This window comes from Stenella coeruleoalba, assembly GCF_951394435.1.
Source record: "Stenella coeruleoalba genome assembly, chromosome: X".
Classification (NCBI taxonomy): domain Eukaryota; kingdom Metazoa; phylum Chordata; class Mammalia; order Artiodactyla; family Delphinidae; genus Stenella; species Stenella coeruleoalba.
In genome coordinates, this window is record NC_137152.1 from 113,213,579 (window position 1) to 113,233,983 (window position 20,405).

General features: G+C 42.9%; 1 protein-coding gene across 2 annotated transcripts in view; it reads left to right on the forward strand.

Annotated features, from left to right (window-relative positions):
• F9 (coagulation factor IX) overlaps positions 1-9,551 on the forward strand; it is a gene marked incomplete at both ends in the record, with an annotated part of 28,153 nt that extends 18,602 nt beyond the window's left edge. For both annotated transcript variants that reach the window (XM_079911316.1, XM_079911317.1), the window contains 3 exons: positions 669-874; positions 8,223-8,337; positions 9,004-9,551. In XM_079911316.1, coding sequence (XP_079767442.1) covers positions 669-874; positions 8,223-8,337; positions 9,004-9,551 — 869 coding nt within the window. The remainder of the gene's footprint in view (positions 1-668; positions 875-8,222; positions 8,338-9,003) is intronic.
• Positions 9,552-20,405: the final 10,854 nt, after the last annotated feature.

A 20,405-nucleotide genomic window follows, 5' to 3' on the forward strand; every position in this document is an offset into this window, starting at 1 on the left:
ACAGACAGGTAATTAAATCATGATAATCCCTCCCCAATGGATACCTAAAGTCCACCTGGGAATCTAGAAGGCATTCTGGTCTACAAAAGAAACCCTGGGAATTCCCTGGTGGTCCAGTGGTTAGGACTCTGCACTCTTACTGCTGAGGGCCCGGGTTCGATCCCTGGTCAGGGAACTAAAATCCCATGAGCCACGTGGTGCGGCCAAAAAAAAAAAAAGAAAGAAAGAAAGAAAGAAATCCTGTTAACAATAAGCAGCAGACATCCCATTTACCTAATTCTAAAATCAAAGTTACATGGCACCAGATTTCCATTCAGGGACAGTACTTGAGAGTAAGACTTTTTAGCAAAGAAACTAAACAAAACGTCATTAGACTTTATAAAAGTCTTACAAAATTCAATTCTGGAACACCTCTTTTATTTCCATAAAGATGATGGATTCCTGAGCCAAATGTCCTTTTCATGAAGGGTTTGAAAACTTTCCATGAAAATAATTCAATTAACCTTTTAGTTTTAGACTATATTCATTGATTTGATTTTTTAAAAAATATCGACGGGCCTACTTCTCAGAAGTGACAAGGATGGGCCTCATTTTCAATTTTTGTAATACAAGTTCTGCTTGCCAATGAGAAATACCAGAACGCTAATTTTTTTTTTCCATTTGTCTAGTGCCATTTCCCTGTGGAAGAGTTTCTGTCTCAAACACTCGTATGAAGTTCACCCGTGCTGAGACTATTTTTTCCAATATGGACTATGAAAATTCTACTGAAGCTGAAATAATTTTCGATAACATCATTCAAAGCAACCAATCATCCAATGATGTCACTCGCATTGTTGGTGGAGAAGACGCCATACGAGGTCAATTCCCTTGGCAGGTACTCTATATTTATGGTGTGTCAAAACCGGAGCCCAGTGGGCAAGGGCCAGGCCAGGTGGGAGGCTGAGGCTAGGACATCAGACAGACTTATTGGGATGAGGGAAGTATTTAGGCAAGTTTCAACACTAAGCCGGATGAGGAAGCCCCGACAGGTGAGTAGCCGGTGAGAGAGAAGTCCAGGGACAGCTACCATACAAGGTCAAGGAGAGTTTGGCGTCAAGGAAATAGCACAGCAGGATTTCAGACAAGCAACAGGGAGGTCTGGAAGCGAGGTCACTGGTGCTGGGGTTCTGGGTATTACTTCAGCTTCAGCTCCTGGGAGAACTGGTGAGAGTCAGAAAGTCTCTAGGTCCAGAGAAACTGAATTATTTCGAAGGCATTTTTAAAAGGACTCAGGAAGGATTAAGACAAGAACTGGGTTACTGGAACCAGGGCATATGAGACAGGGGCTTGGTCAAAGGCTGTAGTTCTCAAAGTGTGGTAGCATCAGATTCACCTGGGAACTTGTGAGGAATGTAAATTTTCATGCTACGCCTCAGACCTACTGAATCAGCATCTCTGAGGGTGAGGCCAGCAGTCTGTGCACTAACAAGCCCTTCAGGTGATTCTGACGCACTCTACAATTTGAAACGCACCGGTCCAAAGGAAACAAACTTGTTATAGAAGCTAGGCTCCAAAACACCAAACAGTAGACTCGTGGTACCTAGTCCCACATTTCTCCAGGTGTGATCTGCAGACAACCCACATGAAAATCACCTGTGCACATTTTTGAGGTAACAGCCAAGGGCTAGATTTGATACCCATCATTTCAAATCGTTTCATGTCCTCCGTGCTGCACACTTAGTGTACCTGTTGTCCCCTTCCTATGGAGCCCAGCTAAGATCATTAGGAATGTTCAAGATCACTCATCCACACCTGTGCACATACAGGTTCACTCGCTATTTCATCCATATGAAGTAAGATTACTGACTGTAGAGGTACCAAGCGCTAGGTTTTAGTTTTTTCCAAAAGTGAAGAGCTGTGCTACTTGCTAGGATACTTGAGAAAGACCCTGCCATACTTTCACACTGATGCCTTCCTCAAGAGAACCGTCTCTCCACACCCACCTCCACCCAGTTTCTCACAAAAGGTTACTGGGTTTCAAAAATAGGAGACAAACTGAGTGTGCAAAAGTCACTTTTAGACAAAATAAGAAAGAAAACCAACCAGAATCTCTCCCCATTTGTGGATGAGTCAGCTCGACCATGTCACCATCAATCTGCAAGGTGGAAATGCTTGATCTGATTGCAGACAAGACTGCAACACACCTGCTGCAGCCCAGGCATCAAGAGAAAGCTAGCAACAGCTGGGGTTTCAATGGCCAAACTAGATCTGTGGCTCTGACATAGGAAATACTGTTTAGCAATATCACCTAGCAAAAAAGTGATTCAAAATGCTGATGCGTCAATAAAAGGGGATGGGAAATAACGCGACCACGTGGGTGAAGCAATTCCACAAAGCAGCACAGAGTTCACTTTCCTCTGGAGTAACAAACAGTTTGAACGAACTGGAAATGTCTAGTCTGTTAAAGAAAAGGTTTAGGTGAGCTGTTTGCGAGAGCTAAAGGGCCACAAGAGAAAGGGGACGACAACTTTTTCTTTGTAGACTTATGGGTGAAAGTTCCAGGCAGGCAGGTCGATACCGGCCCCAGTTAAGAAAGCCCTTTCCAACCACTTGGGTCGGCCGCGTGGGCTGGGCAGCTCAGGGAGGAGATTTGGTTTAACATATGTTCGTGGAATTGTTGACTCGAGCTGCTCTGTCACTGGGACGACAGCAGCGGGACAACCCCATCCCAGCATCGAGGGCTCGAGCTCCCCTGGTGGGAGATGAGACAGGACAGGCTAGGGACCGCAGCCACCCCGTGCAGCTCTGAGACCCTAAGGAGCGAGCTTCACCTTCCGCGCAGCTTGTCCGCGGCCGCGTGCATTTCTTACCTTATTCTAGGGCTTTCGTCTCCGCTTCCCGGCTAGAGGAGAAGCCGCCGCCGCCGCCGCACCCACAGCCGCGCCGCGTCAGCCACAGACGCTTCCCAGAAGCCCCTGCGCTTCCGGCCGCCTTAACCCCCGACCCCAAGGCCAAAGGTGAAGGCAGACTTGCCTGACCTCTGACCTCTGACCCCACATCACAGTGACAGAACACCCAAGAAAGGAGCGGAGGGAGGTGTGAGGCCAGTTTCCTTCATTTTCCCTCCAGATGCCCAGCGCTGGGCTCAGAGCCCCTGGAGAACTCTGGGGACGGGAAGCAGGGACTCTGCAGGGCCACTTAGGAGCAGAGAGAGGAAGCTAGAGGGTTAACTCTTATATAGGAACAGAAAGGCTATTTCCAAGAGTCGGTATATCCTTAGCGGAGTGGGAAACTAAAACAGAACTCGGGGCTTCCCTGGTGGCGCAGTGGTTGAGAGTCTGCCTGCCGATGCAGGGGACGCGGGTTCGTGCCCCGGTCCGGGAAGATCCCACATGCCGCGGAGCGGCTGGGCCCGTGAGCCATGGCCGCTGAGCCTGCGCGTCCGGAGCCTGTGCTCCGCAGCGGGAGAGGCCACGACAGTGAGAGGCCCCGCGTACCGCAAAAAAAAAAAAAAAAACAGAACTCGAATTTCATACAGCTACAAAGGGAAACAATGAAAAATGTGAACATTAGAGTTGGGAAATCGCAACACCTGTACCATGAGACCACCTTCATCAACAGCTTAATAGTGAGAGATTTGAGGAAGTAGCACTGTGTTTCGGCTTTCTAAAGCTTTTATTGGGTTTTGGTCCCATGCACTTGACCCTGCCAGCCCACAATTCTGAGCATGCGCAAGCCTGCCCCCAAGAGCTCTGTCCTCCTCTTCTGCTTTGAGTTAGGATCCGACTGGCCCTGTGTGTGAAGTACCAGATCTTTCTCTTTTGTTTTATCATGGGCCTCAGGTTCTGTATTAGCCATGATTATTGTACATTTAATAATTTGAAGATCATTCTATGAGATTGATAAAAACGGAATACAATGGAAACCAAGTAGTTAAGCTTTCCTTAATCCTTTATATTAGGCTGTATCTATGCAATTGCCTGTATTTAACCATTTTACCCAGCAAAATATGTCTTGAGAGGCAGTCTGTCTATTCCTTATTCTATTCTTGGCCTAAACAATCTTTAAAATGTCTTAGCATTTTCCCCAGTCTTGGCTTTCCTCAGCTTTGGCCTGAAGCTATCCTTAATGGTACCCGAGCACTTGACCTATACAGCTACCTACACAGACCCAAACCTTTCACTTGATTAGGATACACCCCCATAGCAGACAACATGCAGTTACCATCTGTACGAACCAGAACTTCCTCTTTTTTTGCGGGGGGGTGGGGAGGGGCGGGGGGTTTGGGAGGAAGATGTTACAGGAAGGTCCTAAGGCTATAGATATATCTTCACTTGGAAAGGTAATCCTCTATTTTTCCTAGCTCAGATGATACAGCTCCAATTAGCAGAAATGAAAACATAACATATGTAATCTCATCTGGCCTCACAAAACTATTTTGGACAGAACATTTAGACAATTATTCTCTAGGATGGTTTGATGAAGTCTCTTTCAATGACGAGTCTAGTTAACCATTAAAAGCCAAAAGTGAGCATCCCCTCTGTGCCCAGAGAAATGAAGTAGGGCCAAGGGCTGGGCGAATCACACCTGTGGGTATAATAAGCTGTGCATCATGTAGAAATGGTTTTGCTCTTCATATGAAAGAGAACAAGTGTGCAAAGAAAAAATGTTACTGTAAAGCTGGAGGTGGCTAGGTAGGGAGAGTGAGGGTTTACTGAAATCACAGGGAAAGGCCAAGTTTGAGTTAAAAGGTTAGGAAGGGAACAACGGGGCAGCAGCTATCACTCTAGGCTGGCATTGTCAGTGAAGAACGTCAGAACAGATATGTGAATGTGTGTTTTGCAGATGTGTGTGGGTGTGTGGGTGTCTGAAAGAGAAAACAGGCTCCTGTTAGGATGTGACAAACATGAAAATGTTTGACAGATCAGAACTCCGACATCCTTGCTCAGAACATATGCTTTCCCATTTCTTCCAACATTCTCCAAAGTGATGCCATACAAGAACCTGTCCTTCGCCAAGCAGACAGCTCATACCCAAACAGCTAATATTTAGATAGCTGTGATCCTGAGGTAGCCAAGCAAACATTCCAAAACCAAGTTGCTTGTAATATCTTTAAATGCAAATGTATTTTAGGGCTTTTTCTTGGCAAAGATGTTTGCTCAAATTTCTAATACCAATCAGGAATGGGCAAAAAAACACACTTCGGGCTTAGAAGAACACAACTGTATTTCTCAGTCATGCACCAGAACAGCGTAGATGCTCCGGGCAGCAAATCTTTGGCAGGAGTCAGACTAGCTACATCAGATTAGTCTCTGTGCCCAGGGGCTGTGGCTATCATTCACTCTGGCCTAACTAGCCCATTAAGCTGAGAGATGTCCAATTCACCTCTCATACAGAGGAGAAGCACCATTATATCATTGCATGTGAATGCTTAACTCCAGTTACTTGAGCAAATGTATTCAGTTGTAATCATTAGGCCCAGTAAAGAACAGTGTTACGCAAATTTGCTTGGTGACGAAACTCACCTGAGGTCTGGGCCAGCTCCATGAGCTGGTGACCAAGTGCACTTGCACAGGGCCCTGTCTTCAAAAGGTTCCCGCATTTGTAGTTCAATGCTTTGCATTTGTGTTTTGTAACTCAAGTTCAATGAGACAATGGAGCATGCGTGTGCTGGGCACCTGGAACCTCAAGTCACCACACTCTTACCTCTCAGCACCACCCAGGGATGGATTCTTGACCTCCCTCTCCCCTGTCCTGTGGTGCCTTGGCTAGCTCTTTCTCCCCTTTCCACAGCTGCCCGGTGACCACTACCACCCCCAACCCCTGGCTCACTGGCAGATGCCACCTCCTCACCCTCAACAGCTACCATTGTCATCCTCCTTCGGCACAGGCACAGGGAGGGTTGAGGCTGGGTGCACAGACTCTATGCCATTTGGGGACAGGGCGTGGCCACATGGCATCTCAGGACCAGAAATGCATCATAGCACATTTGGAGGGTGAATGGCAGGGGCAAACCTCTTGTCCACCTTCATTCCAGAACCTGAACATATCCTGGCAGGGAAGTTGAAATCCCTTGGGAGTCACTGCTTGCTGTTGATTGCTACAGTGGACCAGTGGGAAAGACTGACTTACCCTTCCCCCTGCTGGGGCACAGGGCATCAGCACAGGGCTGGCGGAAGAGGGGACCTGGCAGCTGAGGGCTGCGTTTGTGCTTGCGTGCTCGATTTCAGGCTGTAGTCCCTGGGCACCTGTGAGGATCTGCGCTCGCCCAGCGAATATCCCCCATACCCGAGGAAGCACAACTTTGAATAGTAAATTCAAAACACCACGATAGGTTGTGAGAGACCACAGAAGAAAAGAAAAAGTTTTGTATTTTAGTATCTTCCGTGACACTTTTTCCTCGCTTTTGAACAAGGGACCCTGCATTTTCATTTTGCAACAAGCCCTACAAATTATGTAGCCAGCCCTGCCTGGAGTGAGCACTTTTAAAACAGAAAGGTCACCAAGCCTTGGGAATTCTGGAACCGAATTTCTCAAATTTAATTATGCATAAGGATATTCTGGAGATCTTCATTTTCTCCCATCCCAGCCACCAAATATTCTGATGAAGTCTGGTGGGCTTCCAAAGCTGCATTTTACAAGCATCCCAGCAAGGGATGGGAGCAAGGGATCCCAGCAAGGACTGCTACAGCACTCGGCCCACCAAGCACACTTGGAGAAATACTGGGTGCTTAGAAGCCTAGACTCTGAAGCCAGGCTGACTAGGGCGTGCATCACAGCCTCACCACGAACTAACCTTAACTAACTAACTGCATATCTGAACCTCAGTTTGCTCATCTGTATATGGATATGTTACTGTCACTCCACAAAGTACATAAAACACTTAGCACAGTGATTATCCATAGTAAGCAATCGATACAGGTTCAAAAAAAAATTAAGATTGTTAAATCTGGGCGATGGGTACACTGGTGTTTATTATATTGTGTGAGTTTTCCTATATTTTTACTTTTCAACATAAGAAGCAACAGCTAGAATGAGAGGGAAACCTGAGTATGGAAAAGAGGGTCAGAGCCTTGCAGTGAGTCAGGCCCATAGGTCTCCAGGTAGGAGGCTAGTGCTTTGGTGTCTAGGATTTAGCAAGTGTTCCATAAACTGAATTCAGGACAAAAAGAATCTTCACTAGAATATGCCCCCAAGGACCTTCTCAGACTCACCCTTGAAAGGAGTGACCACACCCCTTCCCTAGTTTATTATGAATGGGTTTATGCCTGGGGCTACGTGTGCTTCAGTAAAAGGTCAGCAGTTCACAAGGGCTAGTCAGGGCCCACAAAGGGTTTACCAAATGTTAGTGTGCCCTCTAGTGTTCACACTTCTCAGACGGATCGAGGCCCTTGCATACACAAGAAGTGAAATTCTCCAACTTGATCTAGACAGTGAGGTGGTAAAAATATTCATGAACCACTCTGGATATACAATGAACGTACAGATGAAAGAATGGACTGGCCTCTTATCTAATAATGTCCAGGCTCAAAGCAGCACCCAAACACTTTTGTCTGCGTTGTCCCCAAATCAAACATAGCTTAATAGACCCTTTAGGACAGAGGCAGCTTACGGATCCAGTTGGGGGAGGAGAATAGCGTTGGGGGAGACCGGAAGGAGTAGGCGAGTTCTTCTGTCGCTCACTGCCTGGATGGCCATAGCACAGCCCTTAGGGATGCCATAGGTCTCATTTCATATCATTCTGGTTTAGAAAGAGCTTGAAAAGACGTCCTGGAAAAATCAATAGTTTTTCTCTTTCAAATGATCTGTAGCAAGGAGATTTCCTCGTGCAGGGACAGAAGACTCGGTAATAACTATTGATCCCCAGGAGTCAAATAAGTGCGTTTCTGAACGTACCTGCCATATCCCCGTGAAGCAATTCGTGCTATCAGAGAACCTGCCTCACCTGGAAAAGGAATCCAAGGGCCCTGAATCATCAAAAGAAGCCATTTCCTCACAGTTGCCTCATCTAGTGCTCCCCCTGGCTATCACTGTTCATTCTGTTCAAGAGTTTCAGAAATGGCTTTTTTGATTGTGCTCCAGAAACACTAATTCATCTTCAAAGCTGACATTTTCCAGAAACACTCCACTTCTGCCAGCACCTAGAAGCCAACATTTGCCCACTCCTCTAAACAGCACACGTGGGTTTTTTTGTTCTGGATCAAATATATTATGTAGTAAGATTCATAATTTTGTTTCCACAGGTCCTTTTGAGTGATGAAATTGATGGGTTCTGTGGAGGTTCCATCATTAATGAAAAATGGGTTGTAACTGCAGCCCACTGTCTCAAACCTGGTGTTAAAATTACTGTTGTCGCAGGTAAATAAAGAATGATAGACGTCTGCAACATCCCTAGATCTTCTGCATGACTGCTAGATCATACTTTACTAAGGTCTAATAAGCTCATTGCTAAATAAGTTGAACTAGTGGTAGGGGGGCCATCTTTTCAAAATCCAATGTGTTCCATCCTCCAAGCCCCCCATCGTTCTTTTGGCGGACCTTTCATGTCAGTGCAGTACGATTAATCTATTGATGTGTCCGTTTCCCCACCAGACTGCGCCTTCCCAAAAGCCGTGTCATATCACTGATTCTTGTATCCTTGCACCTGGCACAAGCTGCAACCTGCCCTCAGTTAACATTGAATGAATGACCAAATGAACGTATTATCTGTGCTCAAAAAAGCGGCCAAAATCTTTGAAATTGGGAACGTCTAGGATAATTCATAACAAGTCGATTCATTATCACCTGTGAACCATGTAAGACTTGTAACAGCATGGGTGAACAGCTCCATCTATCCGATGGTCCTGAATGGCTTTTCGGTCTGAAAAGTATGCATCGGCCCTCATTACATTTTACCAAAATCGTAACAATATAAGATCTTTGACACTTGACTGCCAGGTACTTCAATGGTGCTAGGTGGACACTTGGAAAACGTGTTTCTTTGTGGGAAAGACTGTGATTGAAAAAGAAATTTCTTTTCAATAGGTGAGCATAACACCGAGGAGACGGAACCTACAGAGCAAAAGCGAAACGTGATCCGTGCTATTCCTCACCACAGCTACAACGCATCTGTTAATAAGTACAGCCATGACATTGCCCTTCTGGAACTGGATGAACCCTTGATGCTAAATAGCTACGTAACCCCTATTTGCATTGCTGACAGGGAATACACGAACATCTTCCTCAAATTTGGATATGGTTATGTGAGTGGCTGGGGGAGAGTCTTCAACAGAGGGAGATCGGCTTCAATTCTTCAGTACCTGAAAGTTCCACTTGTTGACCGAGCTACATGCCTTCGATCCACAAAGTTCACCATCTATAATCACATGTTCTGTGCCGGCTTCCATGAGGGAGGTAAAGATTCATGCCAAGGAGACAGTGGGGGACCCCATGTTACCGAAGTGGAAGGTACCAGTTTCTTAACTGGAATTATTAGCTGGGGCGAAGAGTGTGCAGTGAAAGGAAAATATGGAATATATACCAAGGTATCCCGGTATGTCAACTGGATTAAGGAAAAAACAAAGCTCACTTAAAGAAAAATGTATTTCCAAGGCTGATATATTTGGGATTGAACATGGACAAGGTCCTTTACTCACTAATCACTTCCCCATCTCTTTAGATTTGAATATATACATTCTATGAATACTGCTTTTTCTCTTTACCGGAAGAAGTCTAACTAGAATTCATATTTTACTAGAATAAGTAGATTAGAAAATGTAATCACTAGAGAAATATACTGTGGTGGGAAATTGTGCCCATTCCTCCAGGTCCAGCCCTTGACAGAACTGTGAAGTTAAGTTCTTCATCCTGTGCATCAGGCATTATGTTTCTCCACTGAGGCGACTCCCTGCTTCTCCGTCCTTAGCAGCATTCCATGTGCCAGATCTTTCTCACCTCTCCCATCAAAACGTTAAAATTTATTAGATCCGTATCCAGGATATTTGGTCTAGTCCATCACAAGGCCAGCACCACACTCATACAGGAAGAACACAGGAGCAGCTGACAGGTTAAAACTCATGGAAAACCCTACTTTTTTTCCGGTACCCTTATTCCTGCATCCTTTGTCCTTGCCAACTCCTAATCCCCAAGTCAGTTCTGCTCTTTCTCTCTCCCTCTCTCCCCTTTTCCTTACATAGGCATTAAAGGAGGAAAGGGGAACATCATACTGTTTTACTGCTGTGCACAATTATATATACCCATCAAACCCAGACTTGCTTTCAGTTTGGTCTTGGACTTGCTTTTCATCACATAGGGATGAAGTAAGGTGCCTGAACTTGGAGGAAAAGTTCCTCTCAGACAGTCACATTATTGAAATACATACATAATGGAAGGAACGACCCATCAGAATAGTTTCCTAAGGGCTTTAATTGTGTAGTTATGGAGGTTTGACTAGACATGCTTCCACGAAGGCAAACCGGCATGTCATTGTACCCAAGAAAGCTGACATCAACCCAGTGCTTTGTCCCCTGTCAGAACAGTCAGTTTGCAAATAGAGCTAATAGAGTCTTCAAGAAAGAATTTGTTGGTGTGTCTCCAGTGTTGTCCAGGGCTAAGGAAGAAGTTGCCCAGACCAGAGAAGATAGGCATCATGCCTCCTCAACTGGTGTATCACCACAGTGAAGAGGGATGCACTCATTCCAATGAGCCAACCAACTCCCTTTTTCTGGTTCATGCTCCCCAAGCCACTTTTTGATAATAATTAGGCCTTCTATATTGTATTTTCTAGAGGGTTACTGACCAACCAACACATCAATCACATCAATACTTTGATCTGTTAGACTGTTTCCCTTTGTGAGTTAAACTGGTGTTCTGATTCAGACCTTTGCTTTTCACGAATTTGGGTGATGTGAATCATTTACCCTGCATGTGATTACATGTGGAACTACTGACATCATGTTTCGGACCACTTTGACCCCATCAAGCTGCTGCTGCTCCTGCCCTCATCTCACCCTCCGCCAGGTCTTACACTTGCTGATTTCTTTCAAGTTACTCTAGTTAATCCCTTTTTCCTTTAGTCTTTCAAACATAAGTATCAATAAATGTAGTTTTCAATTTCTCAAAGTGTTTCTTGTTGAATCATTCCCAGAGAGAGCTCCCAAACCCTACATTCAGCAGGACACTCAGAAGAATGTGTCCAAGTGCCATATGACACAGCAGAGATTTGATGGTCTGCTGTCACCCAGCTTTCATGGGAGGCAGCATGTGTGTGTCCTGGTGAGGACAGTGGTCTGGATCCAAACGGGAGGATTGAGTCTAAACAGCTGTGAATATGCCCTTGGATAAGTCACTCCACATTTTATGCTTTGATTTCTCCATTGTGCAATGAGGGAGTTTGACAGGATGCTCTCCAAAGGCCCTTGTTGACCCTGTGATAGTCGGTGGGTTCGTGTTCTTCCATTCCTTTATTCAACAAATATTCAAGGAGTGATTACTGTTTGGCATTGGTTGTATGCCAAACACCAAGAGTGTTCATTACAATTTAAGTTCACATTTACATATTTTGTGAGTTAACTAAAATAATGTATGTGAATTGCCTTGTCAGTGCCTACTACACAGTAGTTGCTCAGTAAATGTTAGCTGAATCTGAACCCATGTTTATCCCACAATAGGAATTAGTCTTGTATTGAGTATCAGGGGAAGAGGACATACTTAAATAAAAATAATGCCTGGGATTGAGGTTTCATGAACAAACAAAAGAAATCAGTTCAGCTATTGCTGGCTGAAGGAGAGAGAGGAGACACTGCAATGGTCCCCCTTAGGGTAAGGAGGGTACTGATTCATGCATGGAACACATTACTTCAAATTTGAATGAGGAAAGATCTGTAGGCCCAGGGCTCTGCGATTGATAAAAGGGAGCCACTCTGGCCTTGTTGCCATGGAGACCACCCCTTACAAAGGCAGCCATGGGGGCATGGCCTTATGCCTCCTGTGATTGGTCTTCCCTGTGGCAGAGGGAGGAGCTCCTGGGCCCATCAGTCTGAAATCCACAGACTTTTTCCCCATAAGCTCAAAAATGACTGGATTCATTAGGACCCACGTGTGGCATGTTGCCACCACTAAACATACGGGGCCTTTAAGCCCACCTAAGAGCCAGCGGCTTTGGATCCAGGCCCTCGCTAGATTCTACCTAGAGCATTTGCAGTCGCCATATAAGAATCATTAACGCTTTCAAAAATCGCTGTAGCTACTTAACCTAAATTGGCTGAAATATGCTGCTGCAACAATATTGAGAGTGACAGATTAAAACAGAACTCTTGCTGAGTGAAGAAATGTGTGTTAATGTAGTGCGGTCATTTCAACTTGCTGTTTAAGTATGACTGTTTTGGGTTCTTTTGAATATTAGTTGCTAAATGCTGACAGGAACAAAGTGTCCAATTTTCTCTGCCAAGGGAGAAAGAAAGGTTTTCTCCCCAACTTTCCTGTACCATGACAGACCAGTTCGCAAAATTGCTTAATTATAATTTCTAAACCACTTCTGAAGGCTTACAGTCCAATCTAAGAATGTCTGAGCTGCAAAGGCCCTTAGACACCATCCAAACTCCTCTACCCATTTAACAGATGAGGAAATTGAGGCCAAGATAATGCCAGGCCCAAAGTAACACAATGTCAAGAGCCAAGACTCAGGTGTCCCACTCCACACTGTGAAAGTACAGTGCTTTCAATTAGAGCCCTGTCTATATTTTTAGGGCCGCTGGGGCATTCTGCATTGGTGGCGATCCTTTCAGCAAACCTGGGAGTGAAAACTGCCTGAAATTCTTACTAGTGATGCTCTAATTGACAAACAGGTGACCAAATCAAGAAGACCAACAGGTAGCGGGGAAGGCAGAGTGGCGGTTGAATAGCAAACTGGAACCGCAGTCCTGGACTCAGGGCAGCACATGTGGAATGAACCTGTGGTGCTGGTGCCTGGCTTTTAGCCCAGCTGTGAGCACTGGGCCTTCCAGATGTGACATTTGACTTCTAGAGCAAGTTCGTCAGTGTCATCTGGCACACAGTCATCCCGGCAACATTTCAACTCGATTCATTGCAGCTGCGCAGGGTAAAACAGGCAGCACGCCGAGACAGCAGCCTACCCCAGAAACTGCTGTTTGAGAGTTGAAGGAATGCTTCAAAGGCCCGCTGAATCTGGGATGCTACCAGCCCTGGGTGTCGGGAAAACAGACTTCAGCAGCTGACAGGCCTGTCTGAGCAAAGCACTCAGGAATCAGGGCTCTTTTTGAATCTGAGTCTGATGCCATTTAGAAACCTCAGGGTTTAAAAAAAAATGCTAGGATCAGTGGATTAATACAAAATTAAAACTTGGGGGAAAAAATCTCATGGTTAAAGCCACAAAAATCATGTTCTGGAAACTATGGAGTCACAGCAGGCAAAAGACTATGGGACCCCTGCCCTTTCCAACCAATGCAGGTACACAGATCACTCATTTTCTCCAAGAGTACTTTCAAGGCAGACCTCTTCCACCGTGTCCGTGGGGTTATAGCTTGCCTTGAGATTTCCAGAGTTAATCTCAACCTCTTGTATGGAGAAAGGTATCAGAAGGGAAGGACAGCAAGCAGACACTTTCTTATAGATAAAGAGGCAACGGCTTCTGGAAGACAGCCAAGACCCCCTCACAGAATGAGAATACTATTTCGAACTCCTGGCCAGATCATTTCACCTTGGAAGGAGACTGACCTCTTTTTTGCCCCCCGAACCCCACCCCCACCCTACCCCCAAGAGTTACCTCTTGATTGGAGAAGGATGGAAATAGGAATATTTCCTATATTTTGAACCCGTGTCCCCTGCATTGGCAGGCGGATTCTTAACCACTGCGCCACCAGGGAAGCCCTACTGCAAGCATTTCTAGAAGTATAAGAGTGACAGCATGCAGGGCTTCCCTGGTGGCGCAGTGGTTAAGAATCCGCCTGCCAATGCAGGGGACACGGGTTCAAGCCCTGGTCCGGGAAGATCCCACATGCCACGGAGCAACTAAGCCCGTGCGCCACAACTACTGAGCCTGCGCTCTAGAGCCCACGAGCCACAACTACTGAAGCCTGTGTACTCTAGGGCCCGCGTGCCACAACTACTGAGCCAGTGTGCTGCAACTACTGAAGCCCGCGTGCCTAGAGCCGGTGCTCCACAACAAGAGAAGCCACCACAATGAGAAGCCCGCACACTGCAACGAAGACCCAATGCAGCCAAAAATAACTAAATCAATTGATAAATCTATTTTTTTTAAAGTTAAAAAAAAAAGAAATGCTGCAGTAGATAGCTTCTCCAGATCAATAACCGTGTAGTGGCTTAGGTGCTGACCTCATAAAGTTAAGGGGTCTCACGATTTACACGTGACATGCTTTAGTGAAGATCTATATATCAAAATCTATTTTCCTCTTGGAATATATTACAGAAATAAACATGCATTTTCATGATATTAAAACTCAGCTCTGAAAGTAAGTAGCCAGGTCTCTGAGAAACTCAGTGCGTGCTTGTTGAATGAACCAGTGGGTGAATGAAATGGAAGAAAAACAAGCCATTACTGACTACCTCAGTTATCTAGGGTAGGAATGAGATATTCAACCTGAACACATAGGGAATATGCCATAGAAAGGAAGAGAGACAAATACAAATACATTCATGTCCTTGCAAGGATTATGAGGAGTTATTACTAATTTCTAGGAAATGTAAAAAAGAATCGCCCATAAGACCATTGTTTTAGCCTTTTCCTCTCCTGTTAACATTTTTTGCTTTTGTGTTTGTGTTCTCCAGAAGCCATATTTACCTCTCTTATCTGTGCTTTGTATCCTTATTTAAGTAGGTATTTTATTGTTGTACCTTGGTTTTATAGTCAGCTCTTGGCTTTCATTTGGATTTCAAAGTTTTATATCTGAATCAAACTGCTGTTCTTCGCCACAGGGATTTAATTTCTCTCAATATGCCTCCCATATTTTTCATTGTCCACACTCTCTTCCATATGTCGTTTTAGATGATTGTGCTTGAGATCACAATCTACTTTTTTACTTTAGGAAATGTAAATTTGGGTAATTGATACGGCTAAAAGCATAGCTACACATTACCTAATGGTGGGTTATAATTCGGAAATCTTAGTGCATAAGGAATAAGGAATTTTACCGAACACTTACTATGGGCCTAGCACCGTGTCTGTTTCATAAGATAAAATCAGCCATGTGCTGGAACTGGCTTATACCAACTCACAAATGTGAATTTTGCACATCTCTTTCCAACGTCCAGTTCAGTGACTTCATGTCAGTAGCTTAAAATCCACCATGATAGGGGTATTTACACAACAGATATTGACAAATACTACAAATACTTTTTTTTAAGAGAGCCAGTTGTTCAACATACCAATTGACACAATCTAATTATTTGATTTAAAAAATTCATCATTTTTACAGTCCTGCTACTCAATTATTGCTGAGTGAGCACTAAATACACTGTGAATTAAAATATAAAAGTTGTTTAAGGAAGCAGAATATTTATGACCTAGAAATATTTAAAAATCAGACCTTTAAAGTTGTTCTCAGGTGGCAACAAGTAGTTATTTTGTTGCAAAATAAAACAATTTTTTTTTCAACTTTTCTTTTTTTTTTGGCTGTGTCACGCAGCATACCAGATCTTAGTTCCCCAACCAAGGATCGAACCTGTGCCCCTTGCAGGGGAAGCACAGAGTCTTAACCACTGGACTGCCAGGGAAGTCCCATAACATTTCTTAAGTGCAAATATTTCTCCTATACAACACATTCACAATCACACATTGTGAAGTCAATGAAGGATTATTCTATGGTAGTTTTCTGCTGGTATGTTAGTTCACAGTAATTTCTTAAGATATTTATGAAGACTGCATAAAAGAGTTCGTGACTGTTATTTTCAGCTAACAAGTAAGATTTAAAAAAAAAAACCCACAAGGATGTATGGAAGGTAAGTTTGGTGTAGATTTTCACTATACTTCAATCATCAGGGGACAAGACGTTATAATCCACTTTTCCAGTACTGAATTAAAGTAAGCAGAATTTTTTACAGCATGAAATGTTTCAGACATAAAAATAGAGAGGATAATATTCAATATCATAAACTCCCTCTGTCTCTGTCTCTGTCTCTCCCCGGCCCCCACCCCATCTTCAGAGGTAGGTAGCTACCATCCTTAATTTGGTGTTCATCATTAGCCAGCATATGCATATTTTACTCTAAATTATCCATTAAAAGTATAGAGTTTTGCACATTTTAAAACTCTACAAATGCTATCATCTTGCATCTATCTTGCAAGATTCATTGACGTTGACAGGTGAAGCCTGAGATCATTCATTTTAACTTCTAAATAGTATTTTATTGTATGATATTTCATCATCTAGTTATCTATTCTTCTGTTCATGGTCATTAATGTTGTCTCCAAATTTTTTACTCTTCCAAACAATGCTGTTATAAACATTCTGGCACATATGTCTCCTTGAGCACATGTGTGAGTGTTTCTCTGGGGGAGACACTTAGAAGTGGAATTGCTAAGCCATGCAGTATTCACTTCAACTTTATTTGGTATTAGCAAATTGTTCATCAAAGGGTTGTACCAATTTATGCACCAGTAGCACCATGTAAGAGTTCTTGCTTCATATTTTTTTCTAACACTTCGTAGTTTTAGAAATACAGGCAGATTTTAAAGCTACTAATACTCATGTAAAATGGCTGTTTTGCATTGAATTCAGGTATTTTGAAACTAGTTCTAAATGTATAGGTATAGCTCTGTGTCTTCTCTAAGGTCAGTAAAGAGACCACTTTAGCTTCTAACATTAGATTCCAAAACATCCACTAGGATTTTTCCCTTTTAAGTCATTTTTGTCATGGTTGAAAAGTTACAGTTCACTTAGTTACTAAAATTTTATTTGTTCTCATAGCTTGCCATGTAAAAGAGCACATTCACTATCAAACTGAGATAAAAAGGAAATATTGACTTAGATAACTCTCAGCACGTCGAGCTCTCTTCATGCTTCAGATCTTTCTGACTTTCACTCCAGCCTGGTTTTATTTGTTTGGTTATTTTTGGAGTAATTGAGTTAGTGAGTCTATCTCAGAAATACTTAGATGAAACGTATCTTTGAAACAGTTTACATTTTATTTGGGTTTGGGCTTAAGGAAAGTTTCATTTACCTTAAGGAATTCATCTTCACAAAGTCCAGCTTCATTGGCTGTTCTCAATGCACATTATTAGTCCTATTTGGTGTACATTTGCTGAAATTATCTCTTCAGAATTTAAAGTGCAAATTCATATATGTGAAAATGAGGTGATCAACAAATATTAGGTAGTCCCTCACCAAGTACAAGGGAAAACTTTAGACTTGAGTGTGTCATGAGCTTTAATATAGAAAATACATTTTGAACTAAAAAGGAATTACTTTTTTTTAAAAAGACTATTGTCACTTCTATTCATTTCCTTTTGAACAATATAAAGGGTTTACGTTTTGTCTGTGACACTGGTTGGTTTGTTTGTTTGCTGTCCTTGGGCAGGCCCCATAAGACCAACTGCAAACTGATCATTCCAAATCAACGCAGGGAAGTGTACTGAAAGGTAATAAAAATGACTTGTTTTGACAATTAATTGCTTGACACTTGATTCACTGAGCACTCTGGAGTCTACTGCTCCTACGGGAAGCACGTTCCTGTGTTCTAATACCTACTAATAATAAGCATTTTTTTTCAGAGAAAGTCTGTTAAGTGAAACTGGATTGATTTCTGACTAAACCTCAGACAAAATCACTGACCTAATTTCTTTCCAGGTGGAGCATTTCTCATACTCCCTTACACCTTCAAATATATACTCTGAAACTTTCTCTCTTCTTAAGAGAATACTGTAGCCTGGAAGTTGGGGAGGCTTTTAAAACAACTACATACTCTATATTGTGAGATTCATGTGTAATTTTGTAAATGTTAACAATAATACTTACTCTTCAGCCAACACAGGAATAAAGACTTGAATACACACTTTAATTTTCAAGGAGTTCTTTTTTTTATTTTTTGGCTGCCGCGTGGCATGCGGAACTTCCCCAACCAGGGATTGAGCCTATGTCCCCTGCAGTGGAAGCGTGGAGTCTTAATCACTGGACCACCAGGGAAGTCCTCAAGGAGTTCTTGAAGATGGATTAAATGCTTGAGTAAGTAGTTCATGAACGGTGCTTCCTCAAAAAAGCTCAAAATAGGGCTTCCCCGGTGGCGCAGTGGTTGAGAGTCTGCCTGCAGATGCAGGGGACACGGGTTCGTGCCCCGGTCCGGGAAGATCCCACAGGCCGCGGAGCGGCTGGGCCCGTGAGCCATGGCAACTGAGCCTGCGCGTCCGGAGCCTGTGCTCCGCAATGGGAGAGGCCACAACAGTGAGAGGCCTGCGTACCGAAAAAAAAAAGCTCAAAATAAAATTAAAGGCAAAAAGGAATAGTTGATCCTGTCATGGGATGTTCATTAAGACATCCGAAACAATCTGAGTTTTTGAGAAATGGAAGATTCAACAAAACCAGTTTGATAGGTTTTGATTCCCCCTCTATATTAAGGCATACTTCTAGCTCCCTAATGGGCTGTGGAAGAGATTAAGTCTGGCAAACCCAACTAAGAACCCTTTGCAAAAGCAAGCAATGGTTCAGAAAACAACTGTGGGTAGCTAAATGCTTTCCAGCTTTCCTTGGGCTCCATCACATGGAAGCAGATTTTTTCAGTGTGTGGAAATATCTACTCATAAACATGGCTATCTAACCCCTGAAACTGCTATCCTACAAATTTGGGTAAAGAAATTTTTTAAGCAAAATATTTATCCTAGTTCTGGTCAGATCTCTGTGTCTCTGTGTCTCTGTGTCTCTATCTCTCTCAGAGAAGCAAGGCTGAAAGTAAACATTTCCTTCTACATTTCCTAGCATCATTTATTAAACAGTCCCTTATTTCCCCACATGCAATGCTACATCCATCAATACAGCAAATTAAATGTATGTAAGACTGTTTCTGGGTTTTCTTTGTTCTATTGTATTTTGTCTATCATTGAGCTCATTCTCTTTCTTTATTACAACTTTATGACAAATCTGAAGGTAAGCATTTAACTCAAAATACTTACTGTGTCTTTACTGTATCACTAATAAATGAAAGGACAGGAGTTTTCCATTCTTTGACATAAATCGTACCAATGTTTTCTTAGGTCAGTCTCCCAAGGTAATAGAAATAAAAACAAAAATAAACAAATGGGACCTAATCAAACTTACAAACTTTTGCACAGCAAAGGAAACCATAAACAAAACGAAAAGACAACCTACAAACTGGGAGAACATACGTGCAAATGATGCAACAGACAAGGGCCTAATTTCCAATATATACAAACAGCTCATACAACTCAACAACAATCAAAAAAAAAAGGAAACAACCCATTCAAAAATGGGCAGAAGACCTAAATAGACATTCCCCCAAAGAAGAAGTACAGATGGCCAATAGGCACATGAAAAGATGTTCAACATCACTAATTATCAGAGAAATGCAAATCAAAACTACAATGAGATATCACCTCACACCCATCATCAGAATGGCCATCATCAAAAAGTCTACAAATAACAAATGCTGGAGAAGGTGTGGAGAAAAAGGAACCCTCCTACACTGTTGGTGGGAATATAAATTGGTGCAGCCACTATGGAAAACAGTGTGGAGGTTCCTCAGAAAACTAAAAATAGAATTACCATATGATCTAGCAATCCCACTCCTGAGCATATATCCAAAAAGATCCATGCACCCCTATGTTCATAGCGGCACTATTCACAACAGCCAAGACACGGAAACAACCTAAATGTCCATGGACAGATGAATGGATAAAGAAGATGTGGTACCTCTATATAATGGAATACTACTCAACCATAAAAGAGAATGAAATAATGCCATTTGCAGCAACATGAATGGACCCAGAGATTATCATACTAAGTGAAGTAAGTCAGAAAGAGCAAGACAAATATCATACATCACTTATATGTGGAATCTAAAATAAGACACAAATGAACCTACCTATGAAACAGAATCAAGGACATAGAGAACAGACTTGTGGTTGCCAAGGGTGAGGGGGTGGGAGAGGGATGGATTGGGAGGTTGGGGTTAGCAGATGCAAACTATTATACATAGGATGGATAAACAACGAGGTCCTACTCTACTGTATAGCACAGAGAACTGTATTCAGTATCCTGTGATAAACCATAATGGAAAAGAATATATGTTATATATAAAAAAGAATATATATATGTATAACTGAATCACTTTGTTGTACAGCAGTAATTAACACAGCATTGTAAATCAACTATACTTCAATAAAAAAAAAAAGGAAAGGAGTTTTCAATGATACTATACTAAACCGAAAAAAATATATGAGTGAGTTTAAGGTTGGATATTTT